The sequence below is a fragment of the Gobius niger genome, assembly GCF_951799975.1.
Source record: "Gobius niger genome assembly, chromosome: 4".
NCBI lineage: Eukaryota > Metazoa > Chordata > Actinopteri > Gobiiformes > Gobiidae > Gobius > Gobius niger.
In genome coordinates this window covers 10,445,308-10,473,140 of record NC_136855.1, presented here as the reverse complement: position 1 = coordinate 10,473,140, position 27,833 = coordinate 10,445,308, and the positions used below count along the sequence as shown (strand labels likewise).

The following is a 27,833-nucleotide window of genomic DNA, read 5'->3' as shown; positions in this document are numbered from 1 at the left end:
ATACTACAAAAAATAATACACACATAAATATGTAAACTTACTTTACATCAAAATGCAAGACCAAGGGGTCCATTTTGCACATTTTATAAAATTTGTAAAACATTTACACTTCACTTTAATCATTTTAATCAGCAAATTAACAACCTTAGTTTTCATTCAGTTCTTTTTTGCAACATTTCGGAACGTTTTGAAGTATTTAAAACATCCCAAAAACTAATTGCAGCTTCCCACTTCATAAATGCAACTGTGAAACACAACTTTAAAACACATCTGAAACATTTTTTTTAATAGCTACAAAGGCTCCCATTTTTCATTTTGTTTTTCACTTTGCATTGTGTTTTCAGGCATTTCTCTGCCCAATTTCGCTGACATTTTGTTGCTGTGATGCGTTTTGTTCCATTCCATGTGTAATGGGACACACATTGCTCACAGTCGTAGCTTGTCTGTTTAGGCAGATCCTTTTAGAAACATCCCGGTGTTTCATTCCCGTCCCTGTCGCTCATCTCGTCGTGCGGTCAGCTGTACTTCCTCAATCTGATCTGACTCTGATTCTGTCTCATCGAGTCTTCCTTTGGGGTCCGCTCTGGGGCCAGCTGGGACACGCATATTTTGGTTCTTCCTTGGATTTCCTTCGGAGGAGTCGCGCTCTCCCCCTGCTCCGTGTAGAGCGAGTTAGAACCTAGTTGTAACAAATGCAAAAAAAAGCGAAAATGCATTGTCCGTGATCATGTATACATTTCCCTACAGGGACAATGAAGTACACCTTAACCCCATTAAGCTGTGGTAGCAATTGCTCTGGAAGCCGCTGCATTGTCAGCATCAGTGGCAGACCCCTATCCCAGCGAGGGGTGCTGTCCCGTGGAGGAACCATGAGCCCTGAAGTTTGGGGCTGATAGAATGAGGCCAGCCCTTCCTGCAGCTGTGTATGGATTAATAATACATACAGTGGATACAGCAGCTCGATACACACTACACACTACACAGGCAGAGGCAAACACAGAAGTAATGGAGGAGAGCAGCGATGACTTTAGTGCCGTCACGCTGAATTAGGGACGTCACGGCATCAAAACTGAGGAAAAAGCTTCTTTTAATTATCGCAATAATTGACACTTTTGACAGAGAATATGTTTAAATCCTTTATTTGCTTCCTTTGTAATTGACCGTTATTCAAAGTTTCTTTATTATCTGAAATGAACACTTGTTTTAGTTGTTTTAGTGCAAAAACAAGTGTGTTGGCTAATTGTGATGCATAGGTTCAATTGATTCACTTTTGCTCATTTACTCTATATCATAAATGAATTTACTTTATTGAACGAGTGAGAAATATTGCAACACTTTAGAAAGAATTCGCTGGAGCTTGTTTTGATTTTTCTTGTGTTTTGTTTTTGTTTTAAATATCACTGCAGCAAATGTCCATGCGCAGTAGGGAGCCCTTCGGGGACACAGCGTCTCGACGGGTCTGCGGTGCTTCCCATAGTGAGGGAAAAACAGGATTCTCATGAGTTTATTCAGGCAACCTTAGGAGCAGACGGGCGACGGTGTGGCATGATTGGCCATAACCTTTTTACCTTCGTTGCCTTGGTGATGAGAAAACATCAGGTACATAGAGAAGAACAGACTTTTTACCTTAAAGGGGGCTAGATGCAAGTTAGCCATTTTATACTCACTACTGCCACCTCAGGTCATACGTGTAACTGCACCTTCTACATTAAAGGATCTATATCATGCTATTTTAGCCATTCCAAAGTTAAGTATAGGCATTTATTGTCACGGTTTGGTTTAGGACCCAAAAGCAGAACACAAATTGGCAAGTGCACAAAAGGACATTTATTGCATAGGTGAATTGGTGGCTGGTAGATGGAGAACAGGCAGGCCAGTAGGTGGACGAACATGCAGGTACACAGCACGGCAGGCAGACAAACAGGTCCTGGACAAAAGACAAAAATTATTTAAGGCACAAAAATCTTCACCAGACTCACAGAAGCTAAAGCCAAACTAACTGTGGTAGTTTAACTGACGAACTGGCAGCGTGTGGAGGAAGAGCCAGGCTTCTTGTACAGGTCACAAGGTGCAGGTAACGAGCTGTGGATTGGATGCAGGTGCGTAACAGGTTGCAGATCTGATTGCTCCGCCCAGGTGAGGAAACATCCATCCATTTTCTTCCGCTTTATCCAGGGCCGGGTCGCGGGGGCAGCAGTCTCAGCAGAGATGCCCAAACTTCCCGATCCACAGACCGGAGGAAACAGACAAACACAAAAACAAGAGGGAGGGGAGGAGTGGCAAAACAGGACCATGACATTTATATGAATGATTGTACCTCTACCGCTATTGAGCACTCATTTTTGTGATAAATATAAATGTTTTCTGGAGGAATTTTTTAAACCCGGAAGACACAACGCTTCGATTCAGTTAACTCCGCCCCCTCTCTCTGCACATACTTTACCGTAATATAAATAAACAGCAATAAGTGAAGATACTTCACAATGCAGTTATAAGGAGTTGACATCTGCAACACAGCTTCATAAATGGCTAACACACATGCTAATATGCTAACACACAAGCTAACCCGCGTTTGGATTGACTCACCGCTCTGCTCCATCGCTGTTTACATTATGGGACTCGCGTTGGTTATAAAAGTTAATCCACTTTGGTTCTGGTGAAGGTTTACCAAACATCCATCAGTGACAGTCACAGAAAAACACCATTTTGGTGACAGTCGCTGAATCCCGGAGAAAAAAACAACTTCAAGTGGCCTCTTCTTGAGGTTGAATAAACTCCTCGTCCTCGTAGCCAAACGCACTTCTTTTTCTCTGTCCGTGACATTATCGTTAGGTAAGAATGAAGAACAGGTGTGTCCAGTTATAACGAGCTCCATCTTCACAGCTGCAGCGCAAACATGACTGATCTGTTCAGATGCGATGTGTTTGTTTTGGCCACAGCTGACCTGGAAGCACCTCGGGCACATCCTTTTTATTTTATTTTTTTCCTTTTTTTTTCTCTTTGCATCTCTTTTACGACAGAAATAATGAAAAAGCTGTTTTACAAATTAAAATCCGTCCGTAAGCATAGAATTAAGACATTACATTACAGACGTCGAGCACTTCCGTTCCGCTGTGACCTCCCAACTGAACAGGTCAGTCGTGGCTAAAAGCTCTAAAAAGTCGATTTCGCATGATATAGGACCTTTAAGCTCGTGCATGACGGCAATTCAGACCCTAGGTGACACCTTTTTGCGTGACAGTGCAGGATTTCAGAGGCAGTTGTGGTGAACAGGTCTGAGCTCATTCTTATTCTCATTGTTAAGAGAAGTTTTCTCCGCTCTCTCCTCTGATTTTCGTGCGCAGGAGGTGGGCTGCGACCGTCAGTTGGGGAGTCGGACTAAAGAGGACAACTGTGGGGTGTGTGGAGGAGATGGATCCACCTGCCGCTTGGTCCGAGGACAGGCTTCACCCCATCTCACCCCTGATCAACGTGAGTACTCAGCGCACTTATGGCCTCGTTTCATTTTGTTAAGCCTGACACATAATAACAACATATACAGAAACAGCCGTCTGTGGACTTTGGAACATGTTTGTCCCTCTTTGACATATTACTTGGTTAGAACTACTTTAATGTCCTTTTCTTTATTAAAATGCATTATGACACATTAGACACAATTTTTGCTAAAGCATAAGATTTTGCTAAAAATTGTGTTATGTCCATGGGAATTGGGAGTCACTCTGCTACACGTTTGTTAAGTTATGATGTAATCGCTCCACTTCCAGCTGCAACTGAACTGAGTCCTTTTCACTATTATAGGATTTTGCTGATTTGAACCTGCTTTAGAGCCGACTGCAAGACTCTTTCTAAACATCTGATCTCACACAGTTACACTGGATTTCCTATCGTGATGCTTTTCTGACATTAAAGGCCCTATACCTTTTATTTTATAACAAGCAATGAAAGAGGAAGCCACAAAATGACAATGTTAGTTGTGTCCAAACTCATGTTTGTGGCATCCCAGTTCTTCACAGGAATGAGTTTATAGGCACATTTCACAAGTTGCAGGGTCACTTTTCAGGGTGACTTTCAATGAAATGCTAGAAAAATAACCTGCAAGTTCATAAAATTGTTCCAAATACTTTATAATTATACACAGTGTTTTTCCCACAAATGTCTGAGTTTACAATATACTTATACAAATGTTGTTCTAGTACTAGAAATAAAATCAGGTATATTGTCTTATTATTATCAAATAATATTTTTTTTCCATGAACAATGAAGGCTTGTTTTAAATATGAAAATGTCTTCATTTTGCCTGGAGAAATGATGAGTTTTTGGCTCATTATCTGCTGTTATTTCAGCAGGAGATTCAGATAAAGTGTTTTTTGCTGTCTTTATCTATAGAACAGTTTGGAAGTAGCTTATTATTGTGTTCTATGTCACTTCCTGTCAGTAGCTTAAAAATTCAAATGAGAATAACTTTTCTTCCCAATATTTCTTCATTAAATTGCTGCTTCATTGAAATAAAACCACACCTGTGTGCGCTCTGTGATCAGAGCAGCAAAGCAAAAAATAGTAATACAAAAGCTCCCAAATATGCTTATTAGAGCAACGAAGAGAAAAATCTGAAAATATCAGTAAAGGTGATAATAAAATCTCCCTGTAACGTTCACCAGAGCGTGGGCTGGCGTTTTGCTATGATTTCAGTGAATAGGCAAAATTAATGAAACATGCGCAAATGAAACAAATCTCTAAGTATGTTTTGGATAATGATATGTGTGGAGTTAGTTGCCCCCGTGCCTGAGTACGTTTGCTCCAATTGCCCTACCACGAAAAACATGTACAATAGCCAGGATAGATATAGACGGCAAAGCGTCACACCAGGGGGCGTGGCCTAGCCGAGGGGGATGAAAACCTCTCTTGGGAATCACACCTTTTCCCACTTATTAGCCCTTTTCTGGCTGTCTATTAACATATGTATCAAACCCCAATAAAGTCAACCCAAAAGCGGGTCCATTTGGATGTTTTAGCACAACAAATTCTCGGTGGAAGCAAAACACGGCACTTGTTGCTATCGTTAGCATATATACATTCCTGGTTTGAATTGTCTGTTTTTTTTAAATATGTATGGGCTGTTGAACCACTTTGCTCCTCTCCATGTCTCCATCCTCATTTAGTAGAAAAACATGTATTGTTAAGTAATGGTGACCCTGTATGGGCATTTCTGAAGGTGCCATGTATACCTGTGAATGAGAGTGTGAGTGTGGGACAACAGATGGGAATAAGCCCCTACACGTGTGTTCATCATCATGCACGGTCAGACAGCTCTTGCTACTATACGCCTCTTATGTTGTGACGCACACGGACATAGCTATGCTTCTACTGCAATGAGCAGATCCCCATCTCTCTCACGTCCTCTCAGTTCGGTGCCTCCGCCGCTGTCTCCTCCAGTGTTTATTCATCAGAGCCTGGGCTATTAAAGTGCCATCTGGACACAGCACTTATTGCCAGCTCACGGAGATTCACCAATTCCTTGCCCAAAAAATAAAATTCAATCAAAACTGCACCACGCCAAAATATTGTGTTTGCAAATGTGTCACGGCCTTCAGTACTCATATGAAAGGAAGGAGGAGTGTACAAACGAAGAAAGGAAACTCATTGTCCATTTTGATATGAGAGTAACCGCATGTTTTATTTATGGAGTAACAGTCATTTGAATTCTTGCATAAAGTTGGCACCGATCAGAGTAATTAAAAAAAAATAGTGAGTTTGTATATTTATCACACAATTAAAAATGCTTGACTTATTTTAGCCTGAGAGTGTTTTAAGGATTTTCGACTTTTTCGGGGGGGATTGATTCTGAATACATAGTGGCTATTGGACTGATTTAGCCAAAGGCAAGGCTTGGTTTAATGGAACATAGCCTGAAGGAAGGGGCTAAATACTGTATTGCTCGTCCACTTAGTTTCAAGTTTCAAGTTTAATGGTTTTGTATAGCCCAATATCACAACAGAAGTTGCCTCACAGGGCTGCACCAAACATTAAGGCAATAAAACAGAGCAATAGATATGACATTAAAAGTTCAGGTGAATCCAGGCAAATATAATGTCCAATAGGAGGTAGCGACGAGCGGCGCGGGTGTCCCCTGTCCTTAGACTCCTTAGACTTAGCTGTTGGACAAAGAATGTTACTTTATCAAGCCAAGCCTACTGCACAGGAAAAAGGTAGATGGCAGTGCATATGTAGGTGCACCATATCATCCATGGTCCACTGGATCCCCTGCAAAAAAAAAAAAAAGATAATAATGCAGATCTGCCTTGAATATGACATTTGTGACCATCGAAGAAGCTACATAAGTCCTCATATTATGCAGCACTGTGATATTGCCAGCGCTGCGATGAAGCACAGTCCTCTCACTTTCAGTCACGGCGAATCATGCCCATCCTTTCTTTCCAGTACAAACATCGAGTAGTGTCAACTGTTGATTCTTTCCCCCCTCAATTTGTGCCGCGCGTTCTTCGTGCCGGTGAGCTGATCTATTGTATTTTGCACAGAGATATGGGGAATGCAGCCTTGTCTTACTCTAATACCGGTCCTCTCCAAATCTTGTATGCATTGTTGAGGAGTCTGCAGACCAATATGCCAATATCTCAATCAGCCGCCCAAGATCCAACACAGAATATTTATTTTAGCGCGCTGACCTTTTGCAAATGATACTAGACTGCGGTGCACCAAATAATGAGTCATGTCGAGCCTCATGCGTTCGTTGTGTTTGACCTGATGGTCTCAGGGCACTATTAGAGAATTCCTTTAGCTACATCGGTGTAAAAGGGCTTGTTTGTGCCTGCAGTCAGTCTGCAAGGCAAGCATGAGTGTAACACGCTGCAAGTAGCATACTGTATTGCTGTGCTGCCTGACAAAAAAAAAATAAGTCTGATCTGGCCAGGTCCAGGTGTACAGGTTCACATGTAGACGGGCCACCACAGAGTCCAGATCTTTTACCCCAGTGAGAGTCTTTGGGATGTGCTGGAGAAGGCTTTTCACAATGGTCACACTCTCCCATCGTCACGATCTATAGATACAGACGGCATCTCTGGAATCGTCCATATATGGTCATGTTTGAAAACAGTTTAGGGGGAAAACAATTTTGAAAAAATCTAAACTTTCTCTAATTATTGAAAAACTACTTTAACAAATGCAGAATTATGAATATAGTTTTCTACTAAATAAAGATACAAAGACATGGGGTGGAGCAAAGTGGTTCAACAGCCCATAAATACATGAATAACGGAGAATGCTAACATGATGCTACATGTTAGCATCAGGCTAATGCTAACGGTTAGCTAGCGCTAGCTACAACTGACGTTTTTTCACTTCTACTGAACAATCTGCTGTGAGAAAATATCCATATGGGCCCGATTTACACTTGACTTGATTTGTATGTGATAAATAAGTTCAGATTCCACCAGAAAATGGCTAAAAAGAGGGAAAATTGTGTTTCCTGAAAGATTCTATTTTCCCCCTCGGCGAAGCCACGCCCCCTTCTACGACGAGATGCCGTCTGTATCTATGCAAGTGAAAAGTTCGGGGAATGTACTTTTTTATCTTGTGTAATTCTTGTGAGTTGTGAGGGTGAACCAAAGACTTAATTTCCATTGAAGCGAACAATAAATAAATTCCGAGGACACATTTTGGGATGGGGACGATGTCTACCTTAATCTTTTCTGAATGACGTTCTAAACCACTCGACACAGACAGCAGGACGTAGCTCATGGTCAAAATGTTATTTTCCTTTTTCCTTCAGTTATTTAATAGACTTCTGAGCTGACACTAATCACCGTCTAAAACTGAGGCAGAGGTTTAAACAAATGGACAATTAATTCCTCTGTTGATCTATTGAAGTGGTCCCAAATTTGCCCTGCTCAAGCATCCCCGCAATTAAGACTTTGATGAGTGTTTATTTATAATGGATTTTCTCATTAGGCTGAAGGTGAACGGAGGTAGCCGCACTCCAGCTCAGGTCAAACAAACTTTGTAATTCCACAAAGTTGTTTTGGGCTTTGGTTTTTTAGAATGTTTCACGCATGCAGAACAGCAATCCCCTTTCTGTGAATTTTAATTGGCTTGTTAGCAGAGACTCTGTAAAATTGGCTCTTTCTCTTCTCTTTTTTTCCCAAATTACCCCACAGACGTTTGCTGCAGTTGCCAAGTCCTTAGTTTCTTATGGAGGAAGTTAACAAGTTCAGGCGTAAACGGTCGACATTTTAGATCCAGTAATGTGAGAAATAAAGGAAACAGACTTTAATATGCTCATAGATGTTTGTGAACGCTGTCAATCTTACAGAAGCTTTCCATTGAAGAAAATGATAGGAAGTCATCTGCACTGGGTTATTTTGGTCCTGATGTGCCAAGAAAACACAAAGAATTTCTAAATCCATCTTCTCAAAACGCTGCACAAGTAACAATTTTTTGCTTGTCACAGAGTCACTAATGGCCTTTGGTGTGCTGTGATTTTCACACATGTAATTGACTTTTCCTCGTTTCCCTTTGTAGCAAAATCATTTCCATTTAACCAGGTTTGAGACGGGTACCTGGGTGGGGTTGAATTAATACAGCTGGTTTTAAGCTTTTAACAGTTATCCGCCTCACATTCAATATAAAAATAAGGCAAAAGATGATGTGAAAAATATGCTTTTGTCCTGCGTGCACTCTAGAATGTTCTGAATGGGACTAATTGTGTGATTATCTTTGTACTCTTGTACTGTGGAGCTGGTCATTTCCAGTTCTCCTCAATTAGGATTCTATTTATTGCCTGCCTTGTTGGAGGAGTAGCTGCTATTATGCTTGAATTCTTCTGGGAAAAATGTGTTTTGGGCTGAGTCACATAGTTTTATCAATGTCTTCATGTTCTCCACATGTGAGCAGTACTAATTATTGCGACCTAAAAGGTCAGAGTCAAAGTGTAAAATACATTATCAGAAATGTGGCGTTATTATCAGCGCCTCCGTCAGCTTTCCTGAGATGGGTGCATGGAGTAAAATGGAGAGTAATGACGATCTTGCTGCTCTCACTATGTGCTGGAGGCTCCTACGGCAGGTTGCAGTGCCGGCATCCTACCACAAACATATATTGATGCATAAAAACAAATAAGAGTCCAGGACCTGGTCAGATCTGTGGTCCAAGCAGTTTAGTCAGCTCCAATCTGGAACAAGACACTATAGGAACAGCAGCTATTCTTTTAACCTCTTACCACCCGCCTTTGAAAGCTAAGACCCACAAAACTGATCTTTTTCCTCGCCTTGTTGCTTTGCTGTGTTGTGTCACCTTTTTTATGTTTTTTTTTTTTTTTTCACATTTTATTTGTTGAATTTTTGTCACTTTTTGGTTGTGTTTTTGTCACATTTTTGTTGAGTTTTTGTCACATTTTTGTTGAGTTTTTGTCACATTTTTGTCTATTTTTTGTCACTTTTTGGTTAAGTTTTTGTCACATTTTTGTAGAATTTTTGTCACTTTTTGGTTGAGTTTACATACTTGTTTTCTTCTAATTTTTTGTGGCTGTTTTGGTGCTTTTTTCCCAAGAAGCTTTTTGATTAGGGTAAAGCCGGGAGGAAATGGGATCCGTTCAGGTGGGAATTAAGAGGTTAAAAAATGCCTATGGAGATGGTGAAAAAACCCATTCATTCATATTTGTATTATTGTTGATACAGTGACATAGATTAATCCTCATGTATCCTGGTGCATGACATGGTCTGATATCTGGGCTGTAGACGGCTGCACACCACGTTGTGTACCGATGCATACACAACATCTTCAGCACAAGCAGAGGAGTGTTTTAAGTGTTATTTCCGCAATTCACCAATTTAATTTAGCCCAGCGATGAGTGCGACACAGGGAGAAAATGAGGAAGTGGCCGTTTTATATGTGAGAGAAAGACAGACATATGTTCCAAAACTGGCACATTTGAAATTCTTCCTTCTTGCCTCTTTACTGCAGCTCACGTCTTTGTCCTCAAAGTTTACAGCGACCCCTGTGTCAATCACAATCCCAGATCGATGTATTGTCTGCAGAAATCAAACGTGCTGCCGCGCCGGTGGCCTTTGCAGACTGAGGTGCAGCGTTGAGCTCTCGCACTCTCAGACAATAATAACCAGTCCTAACCAGTCCTGTGCGTGTCTGTCTTTGCTGATTGGGAGCGAGGATCATTTTCGGGACAGTTTTGGGCTAGTTTCGGGAGTCCGGACAATCTCACTTGAAGTCACTTTCAAGCCTCAATTTTGGAACAGTCCCAGATTTTTTGGTGCATGAGTGCTGAGTGCATGCCTGTGTGTCTGTGTTTTTGATATGTATTACTATGTTTCACCTGATGCCAAACCCAAATGCTACAAGACAAATCTACCTACTGCTGCGATTGGTTCAGCTGTGCCACTGCCGCCAATCCGTAACCTGTCATCCATGTGTGTACAGACACTTTTCTTTTGTGCAGAAAGGATGTGGCTCTGAACAGCCAGGCCCACCCTTTGCTGATTGATTGAATTTGTGTAGTATTCCATGTAATGATAATTCCAATGAAGGTAGGGATCTCACATGCTGATGAAACTAAGTCTGATTTCATCTTAAGAAATACTACTCATTTGTTGTGCTTCGTCTTCTCCCAATGTACGCGCTTCCTTCTCAAAATGTTTGCAATTCCTTATACTGGCTGCGTACAGATTCTCGTCGCAGTTGCCATTACATTGATATATTTGTTTACATTTTGCTTCTACAGATTAGCATGAAACCCACGCAGACCATTCTTCAAGTAATTCATCTGGTGTACGTCGCAATAACAATCCATGACCCTGGTCATCCCACAACAGGCATCCCTATCACAGCATCAATATGTTCCTACTCAAGTCGTGGCACATTCATTTGCATTTTGATATATTCCCCAAAGTGATGTGCGGCTGACAGAACCAATGTGTCGAAAGCTTTTATCAGAAGTGACAGTTTAACCACCTCACGCTGGGCAAAATGCAGTTCACGCGGTGCGCATCGACCTTGCGGCTTGTTGAGGGGTAGGGGGTGAAACGAGAAAAATTAGATGAAAAATTGTAAAGCAGGAGCTGTGTTAAAGGGAGATAAAAAGCATAGGAAGATCCCAGGGGAGCGGAGACTATGGGTGAATTTATAATGCGGAAGACGGAGTATGGAGACTGGGATACAAGTCTGTGAGGGGAGAGAGAGAGGAGCATTGGAACTGGAGATGTTGTTTTTAAGTATGAAATGATATTTTCAAGACTCATAATAAGACATTGAGTACTTTATTGATCCACAAGGGAAAATGTGTTGTCACTGCAGCTCTATAGTACACTTAAAACAGTCTTAAATGCTAAATAACAAATAGAGTAATAAAAAGGACTGTAATATTAAATCAGGATTTGGACAAATATAAGATTTGCGTACGTACACATAATAGATTTTTTTTTTTTCTTTTGCACTTTTGCGGTCTTACTTTGCTTTTTTATTAAATATGCAGATTTTCAATTAAGTTGAACTTTTTGTATGAACCAGTTCCTCCCATCGACCGAACATGACTCCAGATCGACGCCTCTGACCCTGAGCTTGACCCAGAAAGGGCACCGGGCACTGCTCTGTGATTTCCCGCTGTTCCTGACAGGTAGAGGCCGAGGACAACATCCCGTGGGGCCAATAAAGTCCACCTTGTCTCTCGTGATTAAGGTCCATGCAGCCGCTGGAATCTGTTTCTTTAGATAAGTGACTCCCTTAGGTTTTCACCACTCCAATTTCCTTTTGTAGTGCATATTTTACAAACCAAAGTGTGTCTTTCTCTGGCTGGTAGCTGACCTGGAATTTTGCGTAATTTCTGTAGCTTTTTATTTTTACTTTACAGAAAAGAGGGCACTGCCACAGTTCCAGCCCCCATCGTGAGGAGTGTGAATGGGGACGGTTAGAACTGCAGCTGGGGAAACACAATTGTTTTGATTGATTTTGGTATTGTCAATATGATGTCCAAAACTATGTCTTCTTTGGGGGTGGGTGGGTCAATGATAGATTTTGTACTAATCATGTACAAAGGCCAATATTGCCAGTGGCGGCTGGTGACGTAAACTCTAGGTGGGGCTGTTGCACCCCGTGTCAAACTATCAGATCTACTTAAACGCATTTACTGTTGCTTGTGAGACTGAAAAGAAGCATGTAACCACATACCAGCAAATACCCACGGGACTAGCATTACAGACAACTCTTATTCCCAGAGCTCAGAGCATCAGACATGCAGTATAACTACAGACACAACAAGGCAAAAGTTAACTCTATGGGAAACAGCTACGTAACGTCATTTAAACAGCAGACTATTACTGAGCACAATGATATGCGAGCATAAAGGAATAGTTTATGTCGTGCTAAAGTTAACAATAGCCCTGAACCCTGGTGTGAACTGTGGTGTAAACATGGACTCCCCCGTAGCATTGAGGAGCAAACTCCACAAACACACTGCAGCTTCCCCACTCCATCTTGTGGCACCGGTGAAACAGTGAAAAGTCCCGTTGCAAGGGGTCGTCAAAAACACTAAAATTATCCGAATAATCCACTGGTATTTGCTAGTTTACCATTGTGTTTACAGAGACCGCGTGCAAGTGAATGTGACCAATGAGGAGTCTGTGATAGGCCCGGACTCGGAGACTTCAGTGTGGTTTGCGGGTTCTGTGATAGGCCCAGACTGTGTGTGTCTGTGTCTGTGTCTGTCTCTGTGTGTCTGTGTGTCTGTGTCTGTGTGTCTGAGCCTGAGCCTGAGCCTGAGCCTGAGCCTGAGCCTGAGCCTGAGCCTGAGTCGGGACTGTGCGGCACTGCCATCTATCGATTACTGTCATTGAGTGTTTGTTCTTGGGTCTTGTGGTAAAAATGGTGATCAGATGTATAAAGCCACAATGATTATACACAGTAATGACATTTGCTGATTAGTTATGATACAAAATTAACTAAACAAAATGAATAATCCATTTTTGCTTGCTTCTTTCTCAACATAATGACAGGAGTGGCCCACCGAGCCCATTGATACCAGCCGTCCCTGAATATTGTATGGGCTTAGGATGTAAACTTGCTCTGTTTGGTAGTCTGTGTAGGGGACTTGTGCTCGTATGGCACACATTCATTAACCGCCTCGTCTGTGTGTGTTTCAGCGGTGAAGTCTGTGCTGGAGGTGCCAGTGGGGAGTCGTTTCCTCCGCATCAGCGCCAAAGGACCGGACATCATGAGTGAGTGATCCTTCATTTAAGTGCGCCATCACGTTATCGCCAGAGCACAAAAACAAAAGCGGAGGAGACGAGGAGACACTTTCAGACCACTGCAATTGCGTTGTTATGACACCCTTCAGTTCTTCATAATTAAAACCAAGTAAACAAGTACAATTTGGTGCTGTAATCACGTGTTGAAGGTTTGAAGGGCGTCTTAAAGATGCCTTGGCATAATCTTAAAATACACATTTTCTTTTTATGGAAATTACTGCCCTGTTCAGGCAAAAAAGCAATAACTTTTGAATTGTTTATTTCACGTTGTTAGTCTAAGTGACAGCTTATTTGTCTTCTATAGGTGTTAAAGTTTTTAAGGATCCGTGTTTCTTTTCTTGAAGTCTACGTAAGTGGACAGAACTTTCCAATCAAATGTTTCCATTTGCATCTCATCTGTAATTAGGACGTAGAGCAGGGATTCCCACAGTGAGAGTTGCAAGTGACTGAACTGGGGATTTCAATAAAACAAGAAAATCTATAAATATTTTAGATTGTATTAGTAATGGGCGGCTGATAGCTTAAGGGGTATGTTACACTTTCCTCTGTTTGTGGCGGTACCGCTGAACACTCGTTCTTGAAGTCAGAGTCCAAAATAAAGTACTGAAATAAATCTTTGCCACATTTTAATTTCTTTACAGCTGAGAAAGATTCAAAGACGCAGCCTGTTCAGAGTCCTAGAGAATAAAGTCGGACATAACAGACATTTCCCCAAACACAATAGAAATATGTTGTGGTAGGTATAAAGCATGTTTTTGTACCACAAAAACTGATCTACATCGACGTAAAGGAGGACCTCAAAAACTGCCTATTCTTGTCATTTTTTACAAACCCCCATATTGTCTTTTCCAGCCTCAGCTTTGCATGGAAAATAAATCAAGCGGCGACTAAACCACATGATTTACACGCAGCGGTCTCGTGGGTGTGCGAGTTTGTCGTATGGGTTTTCCGCCGCAATTTATTGTCAGTTTAAGACGCCCACATCGAGCTCTTAATACGGCGGCATCAACAACCATTTCCCTGCTAATACACTCTGCTCCTGACAGCTCCGAGCCCCTGGGACACGCGCGATTTACTGCACGCGTGTGGGTCAATGGAGCCACAGTGACCCCGGGATTACTATAGCAGGTTTCTCATGGACTCTAGTGGGGAAGTGGGGAGCGCTAAGGTCGGACGGGACGGGAACGGAGGAAGGAAGTCTCATTCACGATCGTGAAATGGAATATGATTAAAAGACTTGTCAAATTTTCACCAGGTGCTTGGACTGGTTTCATCGGGATAGTCAGTACAAGTACGGCTCATTTTCCACGTATATTCGTACAGTCCAGGACGTCATTTGGACTGAGCTGTTTGAGTTCACAGTTACAATTGACACAGACACTTTGCTTCGCTTTGCTTATCCAGTTCAACTCAATTTCACTCATTATCCTAACAAATATTTCTGATCTGCGGGATCGCTTACGCCTTATTTACATCGCCAAGCTCGGCTGTTTCTGTGATCTAGATCTGAGGCGACCATTGTACAAGAGAGACGGATTATGCCTCAATCTGTCATATCAGTTCACCCACGGATTATGTTCTTTCACTTCATAGCCTGCTTCACCCCTCTCTGTCTGTTTGAGCTGTGTTATTATTATAGACACAGAAAGCAGAGACATATCATGCACAAATAAACAGTTTTCCGCTTGTAGCCTCATTATACCATTCACTTATCACACACTGGAGTAGCATTTTGCTTCATTCACACAGTTTTTAGTCAGCTTCACTTTGGTTGTTTCTTCTTTTGCCCAAAAGCAACAATCCATCCCTGAATTCTTTGCCCAAAATGGGTTCTTCTCGACGCCATCAATTTGCTAGCATGCTGTTGAAAGTGAAAGCTTGCTCTGGTTCGTGACTGTTATAGAGCATGTGATACCCACGGGCTATAAACCGATGCTTTTTTCACACGCTTTGAACCTTGCGGCTGACACAATGATGTGGCTAGTTTATAGATTGTTATGGTCAGCTGAATATTGTGTCATGTTATCAACAATGCACCTGTAGTTAATACAAGGGAGTCCAAAAACACTCATTTCTGAGGAACCTCTGACATGAGAAAGACGCAATAACAGCTCCAAATCTATACATAAAGCTGTGCGCAGTTGTTGTGTCGTGCGAAGAGGTGGCATACTCTATCACTCTATCACTATCCGCGGTGTGGGGCTGTAGAAGGCCCTCCCACGCTGCAACGTGGCTTTGGGTGCAAAATAAATGCGATTAATTCTCTCACCACTGGAATATTATGGAGGGACAAAGCGAAGCGCGGCTAAAGGCATCAAAAGCCTGCCTCGAGCAATTTATCATGGACCCAGCTCTCCGGAAACTCCCGGGAGCGTTTCAGTTTGACTGGGTTTCAATAATAATATAATTGAAATGATAAACTTTATAAGTTCTTCAAGGATCTGTATCATGCTATTTTAGCCTTCCCAAAGTACACTATAGGCATTTATATGATATATTGTACCTCTACCACTATGGAGTACTATTTTTTGTAGAATTTTCTGGGGGTATTTTGCAAACCCGGAAGACCCAACGCTTCGATTCAGTTAACTCTCCGCCCCCTCTCTCCGAGCTAATCTGCCCATGCAACTTTAGCAGCAAAAGAAATAGAACATCACAGCAATAAGTGAGTCACAGCAATAAGTGAGTCACAGCTATAAGTGAGTCACAGCAATAAGGAGTTGACATCTGCAACACAGCTTCATAAATGGCTAACACACACGCTAACACACATGCTAACGCGCGTTGATTGACTCACCGCTCTGTCCTGGCCACTTCATCGGGTGTTTGCGTTTTGGGACTCGCGTTGGTTATAAAAGTTAATCCACTTTGATTCTGGCGAAGGTTCACCAAACATCCATCAAGAGACAGTCACAGAAAAACACTATTCTGGCTGATAGTCTGGTGAGTGGCCTCTTCTTTAGGAAGGTTGAATAAAGTCCTGTACCTTCCCAAACGCACATTTCTCCGTGACGTTATCGTTAAGTAAAAGAACAGGTGTGTCCAGAGTAGGTTAGAAAGAGCTCCATCTTCACAACCTTCGGTGCAAGGATGAAATCTGTTCAGACGCTCAGGGGTGTGTTTGCTTTCGCCGCAGGGGCAGCGCGGATGCTTGGGCACTTCCTTTTTTTGTGTGTTTTTTTGTTTGTTCTTATAACAGAAATAATAAAGAAGTTGTTTTACAATTTAAAATCAGGCCGTAAGGCGTTACATTACAGACGTCGGGCGCTTCCTGTTTAACACTATGACGTAAAAAACGCCAGAGTGTCACGAGTCAGTCGTTTATCAGGAGATGGCGGAGCAGCTGCTCAGAGAGCTTCAGATTGCTTAGAACTGCGTGAATGAAGTCAAAACCACTTTTTTAATAAGGAAATAGCATTACAATATGGCTAAAAGCTCCAAAAAGTCGATGTTGCATGATATAGGACCTTTAACACACTTTTATAAAAGTAAATGTACCTGTAGGCCACAGTGTGCTAATAAGCTGTGCCTTATTGACCAGTGTGGCCGATGTCTCTATAAAATGCTTTTTCTTTCCAAATGTAGTAGGCGTGGCTTACAGTATATTCAGGTGTGCTCAATATTCCAAAAACCACAGTACCTTGCGTGCATTTTTGCAAGACGTTTCACTTTTCTTCGTCATTTCTATCTTTGGTGCCCGTGTAGGCACTTCATGTTCGAGTGATTTTCCCAAAAGAAAAGAAAAGAATAGGTTGTTCAATTAATCTGTACCGGAAAGCGGACTTTTCTGACTGAGGCCGTTCCCTTTGTGTCTAGCGTTTGTTCTTTCTTTGCTTCAGTTGTAAATGAAGCGTGTAGTGCACACACATCTGTTTGGCCTCGCAGGTTCACGGCCGGATCAGGGGAAAGATCATTAGCTCAGAAGTATGAACAAGTGGAACTAAATCCACTTCAGACTAAACAAAATGTGCTTTCATCAGTGATCAGGAAAAGCCAGGAGGATACACGCGAGATCAGAGTCACGCTTCAGGCAACAATGCAGCTTTTTGGCATATCCAGAACAACTCGTGAATGATTAAACAAAGCAGTAGAGTTGAATGGTTTCGGAAACATCTATTTGTGATTTTTTCTTGTTTTGCATGATGGATTTAGTTCACAGGGCACATTTCAAACCGGTCCAGCAGCATGTAATATCTCTAAATGTGTTTTATTCCCCGCTCACCTGCAGTGTCTCACTTGAAATGACTTCCAAACATTTTACAAAACTAATTTCCCCTAAAAGCAATTTTATATTTCTGCACCCAGGTTTCCTTATTCATATGTATCTGGTGCCGTCAAAGCATTGACAAATCATCCATCACTTTGCGTCTTGTACTCCCAAGCTTTCCCACTGTCTGTGACAAAGCAAGCACCAAAGGCAGAAAAAAAATACCTTTCCTCCCTTTTACCAAAAGACTTCTAAAAATAACAAACAACTTTGACAAGAGAGACCGATTACGGCTTTAGGGCAATGCAAATAATCAAAGCTATTTGTTCTGGCAGTTCGTAGGCCAAATGATCTGAAGTGAAAATAAAAGGGGCACATGTTTGTAGTTAAAATTAATTTCTGTTTCTGTCACAAACTCTTACCGCACTTGTTTTGTTGTTGTTGTGCCCCCGAGGCCCAATATTTGCTTACAACTAAAAGTGGGATGGCTGTTTCTTCTTTCTTCCTCTTATATAATATTTTCAAATTGTTAAGGAAGTTCTACTCCAAACTTAAATAAAGCGATGTGTCATAATGCAGTGTCACATACAAACATCAAGCATAATCCAATGGTGAACTAGAAAAGATAGAGATGGGTGGCGCTTCATTGATCCTCATGTTAAAATTATGAATATATGGTTAAAGGTGCATTATGCAACTTTTAAGTGGAAAAAAAAGTTGATGTTTGTAAGTATTTGACCTTGTAGTGACCATGTGGCTGTATGAGTGGTCAGCATGACGCCTTATTTTCCATCACAGTGGCCTCTAGGACGCTCCAGGATCAATTGTTTGGAAGGTTTTCCCTGCTGACGGACCCTCTCACCAGAAAACCTACAAAACAATTGATCCTGGAGCGTCGTTAAGACCACCGTGATCGAAAGTGTTGGCGTCATGCAGACCACTTTAAGCCACTGGGTCACTACAAGGTTAAATACGCACAAATATCGACTTTATTTTTTACGCATCAAAACTTGCATAATGCACCTTTAAGGTATACTCATTATACCCTTTCAGGTGCTCATTGGAAGTGCAAATGGGTGAATTTTACTTTTAAAACAAGCAAAAAATATATCCAGCCAGATGGAAAAAGCTGACCAACACACTCTGAGGCACTCTTGACTGTTATGTTTAAAATTATTTGTACGTGGCTTTATTTTATTTTAAACGAGCCAACGCGTTTATTCTAATGTCAGTATCATCCAAATAAAAGCGTCATCTACCATAATGTGTTTTGGTATCCTGGTAGAAGAGTTATATATTCTGACCAGGAAGTGCTTTTACCTCAAAGTATAAACACATAGCTCCACTACAGCCACACAAACAGCAAAGGGGAGCGAAGGGGAGGCACGGTGGGAGGGGCTTACGGTGAAATTGTGTTGAAAATCAGGAAGAGATCACCAAGTACCTTCAAAAAACATCATGCCCCCCCTTTTAATCATGTTCTATCCTAATGTATATCATATATCTAATCCTTATTTAATTTAATGCATGTATCGCAAATCCAATATTGAAAAGACTTTTCCAAATTGCAAAAAATGCACGTCAGGACGGTTTCTATAACAAATCTCTGTGTGTTCTCTTCCGTGTGCTTGTGCAGTGATCGAGGCGGCGTCTGTCCCGGGTCGGAGGGAGGAGACGGCCCTCGTGTCCTCGGGCGCCTTCATTTTAGGAAACACTTCGCTGGACTTCCAACGAGGGCCGGACAGGCAGACGCTGAAGGCTCTCTCTCCTCTCGGCGCCGACTATAATATTAGGGTGAGCTCTCCAACGCACAACACCGGCAAAAACAGCCCCGGGCCGTTCATCTCTCCGTGTTCTCCATTTATTATGAATTAAGCAGAAAGTGAGCTCCGAATAAGCACCGAAACATGTATTTTAAATGAGGGGTACATTACGCCAGAGGCTCCGTAGCTGCTCTACCGTTGTCTCCCGAAACTGTTTCATTCACTTTGACAGGGTTTGTCATAGTTATTGAGGCAATGGACTTTATTTAAATGAGGACTATTGTACCAAGACCAATTGGAACTCTTAACCCCCACCTGAACCGAGCACATTTTCTCCTGTTGGAAAAAAAAATAGCAAATGAAAACGAGGATGAAAAAGCAACAAAAACACGATGAAAACAACTAGAAAACCCCCCCGACAAAAACGCTTCAAAAATGTGACAAAAACAACGCAACAAAAACGTTACAATCAGTTTTGTAGGCCTTAGCTTTCAAATGAGGCCTGGAGAAAATGTGCTCGATTAAGGCGGGGGTTAAGAGCTTAAAGTGATAAAATGGTGGTTCACAGTGAGACGCCTGTACTATCTCTCACTGTGGGTATAAACTATTGTTGTCATGCAGCAGAGGTGGTAAGTAAGAGAGCGGTGCTACCTTTAAATATTGTGCTCGGGTAGAAGTAAAAAGGACCAAAATAACATGGGTGTTGATGTTGACATAAACATAAAATAAATAAACAGTCTTGATGCTTCAATATTTATGTTTTTACAAGATTATAGACCAGACATTTGGAAATATTGGCCGAGCTTGTCGGCATCGGCCAATAAAAATCCCCCAAAAAATCGGCATGTCTGTCGACCTCTAATCTAAAATAAAATGACTTAAAGGGACTCTACGGAGTTTAAAAATGTTAAACTAAGTTTTTCCTCCCCTACATGTTCCAGCCATGTCCCATTGTGTAGAATGAGCCCAGACCTGTTCACCACAACTGCCTCTAAAATCCTGCACTGTCAATCAAAAAGTTGTTACTTCAGGTCCTAAGTGCCGTCATGCACAAGCTTAATAGAGAGACTGCAGTTACGTGTAAGACCTGAGGTGGCAGTAGAGAGTATAAAATGACCAACTTGCATCTAGTCTAAGGAGAAGTTCTCTTTCACTACGTCCATAAATCTCCTCCTTGGTGGTGTTTCCTGCCAGCTCCACTTTGGCTTCCTTCTGTCCATATATTCACGAGCTCACCTCTGTGCTTGCCCAAACCTCCTGTTGTCAGGTCAACCTGTGTTGTTGTTGAATCTCTGCGCTCCAGCATTTCCTTTACTCTCGGCCCTTTGTTTCAGATGAAGTACGGCGGCCCAAAGGACACGGTGGTGCAGTTCTTGTTTTATCAGCCGATCCGATTCCAGTGGAGAGAGACGGACTTCTTCCCCTGCTCCGTCAGCTGCGGAGGAGGTCAGTGGGTGGTGGGTCGCGGCTCAGGTGATGTGGTCGTCTCATGACGGGAGGGTTGGCGATGTTGCATTCTGTACCCGCTCCGGCCACTGTATATATTGTTGTGTCTTTTGGCAAGACATGCCCCCTGCTTTGCTTCTGTATGCGTGTGGTGTGTGTGTGTGGTGGGGTTGTAGAGGGTCAGTATCATAGGAATCACAGAATTGCCTTTAGCTATCGGAGCCTGTTCACACAAATGCGCACATTTTGTTAGCCTTCAAATTCCAGACCTGATTTAAATTGATCGTTCCATCCTACACGCATGAAAGGGAAAACAGGCGCACAGTATGTTTTGTCTTTTTCATGGCATTTATATAATTTCTGTGGTTTGATGATGAAGTGATGTCGGCAGAACAAGCTAGTTATCTATTAGAAAGCATTTACTTTACACACATTTTAAACAACTGTAAAGCCTGGTTTTTAATTGTTTTAAACTTTCTACAGCTAGATATTGCTCCTGTGATAACACTGGGTTAGCTACCATTAAAGACGCCAGGCTGGTTTTCGTAAGAAACATTTTAGAAATATTGTATATGAATGAGGGCCTGACTTTGCTTGACAGGCCGTTAGCATTAGAGCTACAGGCCCATTTTAGCAACATGCTCGGTCGGAGCTGGGTAGGAGGAGTCTGTAAATCTGCCATGGATTCCCTTTCGAACGTGGTCATTATGGCAAATGGGGAGTGAGCAGATACTGTCTATTATTTTTCACAGCCTATGGGTGAGAGCAAGTCACTAAATGCAAGTCGTGAAGGTCCAAGTCCCAAGTAAGTCCATTGGTCATGGGGTCAAGTCAAGTCGAGTCATAGCTTTTGTCAAGTCAAGTCACACTAGAGTCGACAGGTCACCTCAAGTCGCCCACATTGGAGTTAGTTTTTTCAGTTTAATCTACTTGCTTATTCTGTCCATTTCTGAGTCAGGGGTTCCCCTACAATGCCCCCGCCCCTGTATACTCAGATTTGCCCCTGCTCAAAGTAGATTCCGCACAGCCTTCAGTCCTGCTGTCACTGGCCTCTGTGTGGCTGCGTAAAAGAGCCACTAAAATGCTGTACAAACATTTGTGTGGTGCCTGCGCATGTGTTTGTGCTCAGATGAGAAAGAATGAGGATTTGCATCGCGCATTCTAATCATCTACTGCAAGTTTATTTAAAAAAACATTGCCAATGTAACAGACTCTTATGCATCAAGCTACAGCAAACCACTGCTTGATCAATCGAGCTCCAAGATTATTGTCAATGAATCTGGCTATTACTGTGTTCACGTCAAACTCCTGGAGGCGCTGCCTGCGCTGTACAGTCCATTGTCTCGCATGTTTTCCTGTCCTCAGTAAACTTCTCTAAAGTCTATGAATCTTTGTCTCTTCACTCACTGTTGAAAACATTTTAATACTTGCAAAGAAACTCACTTTTCTTCCTGGCTTTTCCCGCTGTATTGATTGGAAGCGCTGTGTCGGGAAACCGAAAAAGCATGTGCCTAATTACCATTATGTAAACATAGATGTGCTGGTTTTACACAATGAATGCTGTTGTCTTTAAACAATTAAACTAGACTCAATAGTAAATATAATATCACAGCAAGTCATTACAAGTCTTTAGCCTCAAGTCTCGGGTTAAGTCTCAAGTCACAAAAGGCAAGTCCTAAGTCAAGTCATTGCTCTGTCTTTCTGTCAAGTAAGTCTCAAGTCCCGAAAACTGCAACTTAAGTCTGACACGGCTGAGTCAAGTCATGTGACTCAAGTCCCCCACCTCACGCAGACTTCCTGAATAAGATGAATAGGGAAAATACATTGAGCATGCTAATGGATTCCCGGACTAGCTTACTTGCTGTCCGCATACGTTAGGATCAAATTTTTATGACATATTTATTTTTAGGATTAGTGTATCCCAGGGCAGCTTTGGCTATTGGTTTATTAAAACTAGCATAAAGTAAAGCAGTGGACAACAATGGCAACAAAAGACACTCAGCACCTTTTTGTATTGCATTATGTTACACCCGTGAGCTAATCACAGTTGCTAGCAGTTTATCCAAAATACTAACACTATTCTAATTTAAATATAAGTGAGAAAGGCAGGATAACTCAGCAGCTAGTTGCTTTGTTAGTTTAGTTTGGGTTCAGTTTGACATTATTTACATGAACAACATTATCCAATGTGGTGACAGGTGGTTTTTTGTCATGTTTTTCATAAAAAACAGTATGGAGAGCGACTGAATAATTCCATGTCAAACAACTTTGAGTGTAAGGATGCAGGAATCTTTCTTTGGCCACATCATGTCCTGGGGCAAAACGTACTTAACTTTCTTCCCGCTACGCCACTGGTGCGTGAGGCAGCATACACTTTTCTGAGTAGTTAACCTTGAATACAACCCCTAGAATTTGGAGGGCAAGCCATTTCACCTAATATTCTAAATAAAGCTATTATTACTCAACCCACATTTTGTCACTTAAGAGTCACTACTTTTTCCATTCACCTTACTCCTCCGTGCAGGTTACCAATTGAATTCAGCCGAGTGCTTTGACATCCGCTCAAACCAGACCTTCCCAGAGCACCAATGCAGCAGCTTTCCCGAAAACACCAAACCGACGCCCAAACTGAGGGAGTGCAACATGGACCCCTGCCTCGACAGGTACAGTTTTTTTTGATTGGTCGATTCAATCTGTATAATGGGCTGTGATTGGTCGATTTCACCTCTGACCTGGACTTAACCCCGAGGCTGCCTGACTGCCCCGGGCTCTCGCTGCTGACCGTCCAAATCCGCAGCTTTTCTTTTGACTTTCATGGAAAAACAGAACGTGAGCGGTTTATTAACGCTTGGACCTGGATCAATAGAGAGCCTGATCAATAGGCTAAAGATGGCGGTCTGAAATGCTTCATTTGCATTTTAAATCAAAGCGGTGATACATTATGAGCGTAGAGGTCGTAATAGTGCCCTGTCAGCGGCCCAGTCCCAGAGCAGCTGTTATTTACCCCCTTCTGTATGCGATAAACCTTATGTAACGTTTACCTTTTGTATTATTCTTGTCTCCCATAGCGACGGATTCAAAGAGGTGATGCCATACGACCACTTTCAGCCACTGCCTCGGTGAGTGAGCTCAATAGAAAAAAACCTTAGTACTCGATCATGTGTTTTTTTACATCAGTTTTTGCTGGTGGCTATTATGCTACTTTGAAATGATTTCATATGGGCACGGTTGCCATGTCTGTGGTAATCCTGTATAATTGTGAGGCTTTTTAAGCTTTTCCGCAGGTGAAAATTACTGTCTGTGGGTTTTGCCATGCTGTTTTCCATGTGAAATAGGTTAGATTTAGCATATTTCTTAAAAATCACCATTTTGAATGACAGTCTTCCACATTAAGTTGGGTGTATAGAGAACATATTATGTAAAATCGGCTTTTTGAAAAAAATACTTTATAGTTTATTGGTTTATTTGGTAGGGACAGTGCATGTTAATGTACATGGCGCACCAGATTGTTGCCATGAGCTAATTTGCATCCGTGGTCACACACTTGCACTATCAAACATCCTGGACTATTGTACATATTTTTAGTGGGGAAACCGGAGGAAACCTACGCAGACACGGGTAAAACATGAAAACTCTACACAGAAAGGCCCCGTCCAGGAAGCATGAGCGCTAACCGCTGCACAACTGTGCTGCCCACACTTAAAGGGGCTGGATGCAAGTTGGCCATTTTATACTCACTACTGCCACCTCAGGCCATATGTATAACTGCACCTTCTATATTAAGACGGCAATTCGGACCCGAAGTGACACCTTTTTGAGTGACAGTGCAGGATTTTAGAGGCAGTTGTGGTGAACAGGTCTGAGCTCAGTCCACACATTAGGACATGGCTGGAACATGTAGGGGGAGGAAAATACATAATTTTAACATTTTTAAACTCCCTATAGCCCCTTTAAACATTGCTCCACCATTAAAAACATACCTGGAGTAGCATTTTCACTTCCTACTTTTTCCTTCGTTGTTACTTAACATGTTTCCGCATTACTTGGCCCAAGGAGCACACTGTTGTCCTCGTGCAAGAAAACGCCACTGATCCACCGCATGATCGAATCTAATCAACCTGCGAGGCAGAAAACTAGACTGGGGCGCTGGAGCAGAGCTGGGCTTGGTCTTTAAAGTTACTTCTTAGCAATGCGGTGACTTCGCATCGCTAAAAGGGAGAAATAAAATCCAAAAATAGATACTGTTCACCACAAAAGCCGACCTTTGTTGGAGCTCTGTCCATCGTTTGTTTTTACATGCTGTGTTTTACTCAAACTGAGATGATCGTGCCATGAATTTGTTAGCATCCCATTAACAGCTCCCCACTGAGGGTGTTGCTTCACCTGAAAATGCGGAAAATGTATTCAGGTTTTGGTAAATGATCATGCAGAGAAACGTGTGTGGGTGATCCTGTTGACCTTGTTGACCTCAGTTGGGATCCTGGCCCGTGGACGCGCTGCTCCTTGTCCTGTGGAGAGTCGGGGGGCTGGCAGGACCGCAGCGTGCAGTGTGTGGAGGAGGATACCAGGGGGCAGCTGTCTCCGCTCGAGGACTGGAGGTGTGGACACGTCCCTCGGCCAATCACGCGGCAGATCTGCAACGCCTTCCCCTGTCCACAGTGGGTCGCCATGGAGTGGTCCCAGGTCGGTTTGGTATCCCGCTCAAATCAAAAGAGTTTATTTCTTGGACATCTTAGCGTTGGACGTAAATATTTGAAAACACGATGCAATATCTTTGTGCGCAAAACAGTATTGTTGCCATTAGAGGGCGCATGGACTGTTTAAATAAGGCTGAGAACAATACCTTCTGGCTATCAGCAAGAAATGCCTTAGGGGAGAACTATCTACAAATCAAAATCTATTGTTTTTATTGTTATTTACACACAGTATAGTTTTATTTGTTCACTTCTTCTCATTTGTATGAGGCTTTTGAGAATTACTTTAGGTCATATTTTTGTCCAACGCACTTAACTATGGGTCCCTCTGGCGCAGTAACGTGAAAGCAAAACTATGCAGTTCATAAAATATATTTAATAGCATTGGATCCCACCACTACCCCTTGTGTCTCGGAGGATGTTCCACGGTGTTCTTTTCCTTCCCACTGATGTATAGTGTTGTTTTGCTTATTTCATTGCAGTGCACAGTGACTTGCGGAAGGGGCTTGCGGTACCGCGTAGTTCTTTGCATTGACCACCGGGGGCAGCACATCGGCGGCTGTGATCCTTCTGTCAAACCTCACGTGAAAGAAGACTGCCTGGTCCCCATTGCCTGCCACAAACCGAGAGGTAAACACAGGTTATATGGACCAATGTACACGTTTCAAAACTCTTTATTCTCATTTTTTCCTGTCACCCAACATTGAGCAGTTAATTTTACACAGTTTTAAAAAGAATGTCTATTCAATGTCAATCTCCACGGCAAATACACTGATTCAGGCCATTTTGAAAGCTTACTCTTTCAAGCATGTTGACCAGTATTGTGGCAATTTCGGTTCGGATGTTATTCTGTAAGTCTTTCAGGACCTGTGGACGATTGTTATAAACCAGGGATTGGAGATAAACATAAACAGGAAATAATCACGGGGGCTAAATCAGGCGAGTACGCAGGCCAGTTTAAGTCCCCTCGCCCGGGGAATGCCTCTCAAAATATCCATGGAAATGATTTGTTTGAGTTCGACTTAGTAAAATCATCAAATAGAACACCTGAGTGATGGTTGTTAGAAATGTGCCAGCACACTTTTGTAGGTATTTCAAAAATTACCCGTTTTCAGGCATTCACAACATTAACAAAGTCTAGACTGTATTTCTGATTAATTTAATGTTATCCTTATTGACCATATGACCGGCCAATCAGAATCGAGTATTCACCCAGACCATGGTATTAATACATAATATCTTGACTCAATGTGATGAACCAATAGGACGACTACATATTCACAAACAGACAGATGTTTACAAATGTATTTACACATTTATTTACAGTCAGTTCACAAGTACCCGGGGTGGAATGTACAAATATTCGCTAAACTGAACAAAAATAGGCCTCTACGGCAAAGGCGCTCTGCTCCCTCAACCACAGCGTGTTACATTAACATCATCACAGGCTTTTATAAAACGGGAAGTTCCCTCGCCCCACCCTGTATACTCTCCAAAAAGTCACTTTACCACGATCTTTTATTTTAATACAACCTATTGGTGTTCGGGCTGACGCAAGTGTTTTCACACACTATCGATGTCGCCTCCTGGTGCTGAAGACTAGGCTGATATTTATCATAGCATTTAATTGAAACCACAAGAGCAATGCAAAGGGTTGTAGATTAAAGCCAAGGGAAAATATAATGCAAACTACCATAAAAAATAAAGCTAAAAGGGTGCTATAAAAAAAAAAAAAACTATTTTCTATGTCTCCTGTCAGAGTCTGTCCCAGTGGAAGCCAAAGAGCCGTGGTTAAAACAGGCCCAGGGTTTGGAGGAGCGCCACATCGCCACAGAGGAACCCACGTGAGTAAGACAACAGTCTCTTTGCAAAAGCCAAAGCACTTTCATGCAGCGTTTGGGAAAGAAAGTAAGAAAAAACTATTACCTTTCTACTGTCACCGAGAGGCAACAGCAATTACTACAACCACGGAGTACAGCAGAAAATACAGCAAAATCGCTATATTGCAAGGGATTTTGGCTAAAATGCTAACGAATGATTAGCAACTGTAACAGTATAAAAAAAAATCATCTGGCGACTGAAAGATGCCGTGTAATGTTTTAAATTATTCAGTGTGTTTGGAAGTGCTGCTGGCCAAAAAGGCAATTTGATTTAATTATGTAATTTCAGACTTTTAGAGATAGATATTGATCAGTTTCTGCCTACTTTAAGGCCATGGAAAGTTGTCTGTTATAGACACAGATGCAGATACAGTCAGAGGGGGAAAACAAAGTAGAGGAAAATACATGAACTTTCTCCCATTTCTCCGCTTCTTTCTTTACTTTCTTCACTTCTTTCTTACTTTAACAAATGCTGAACTATATTTGTCTACGTAATAAAGAGACAGACACATGGAGAGGAGCAAAGTGGTCCAACAGCAAATACTGAAAAACGGACAATGCTAGCGGGAAGCTAACGT

At 42.0% G+C, this 27,833-nt stretch overlaps 1 protein-coding gene across 1 annotated transcript in view; it reads left to right on the top strand.

Annotated features, from left to right (window-relative positions):
* The window catches only part of adamtsl3 (ADAMTS-like 3), a 272,825-nt gene that overhangs the window by 176,057 nt on the left and 68,935 nt on the right, over positions 1-27,833 (top strand). The window contains exons 7-15 of the mRNA XM_079555014.1: positions 3,345-3,471; positions 13,161-13,235; positions 19,109-19,266; positions 20,570-20,681; positions 23,206-23,344; positions 23,750-23,800; positions 25,154-25,364; positions 25,858-26,005; positions 27,135-27,219. Coding sequence (XP_079411140.1) covers positions 3,345-3,471; positions 13,161-13,235; positions 19,109-19,266; positions 20,570-20,681; positions 23,206-23,344; positions 23,750-23,800; positions 25,154-25,364; positions 25,858-26,005; positions 27,135-27,219 — 1,106 coding nt within the window. The remainder of the gene's footprint in view (positions 1-3,344; positions 3,472-13,160; positions 13,236-19,108; positions 19,267-20,569; positions 20,682-23,205; positions 23,345-23,749; positions 23,801-25,153; positions 25,365-25,857; positions 26,006-27,134; positions 27,220-27,833) is intronic.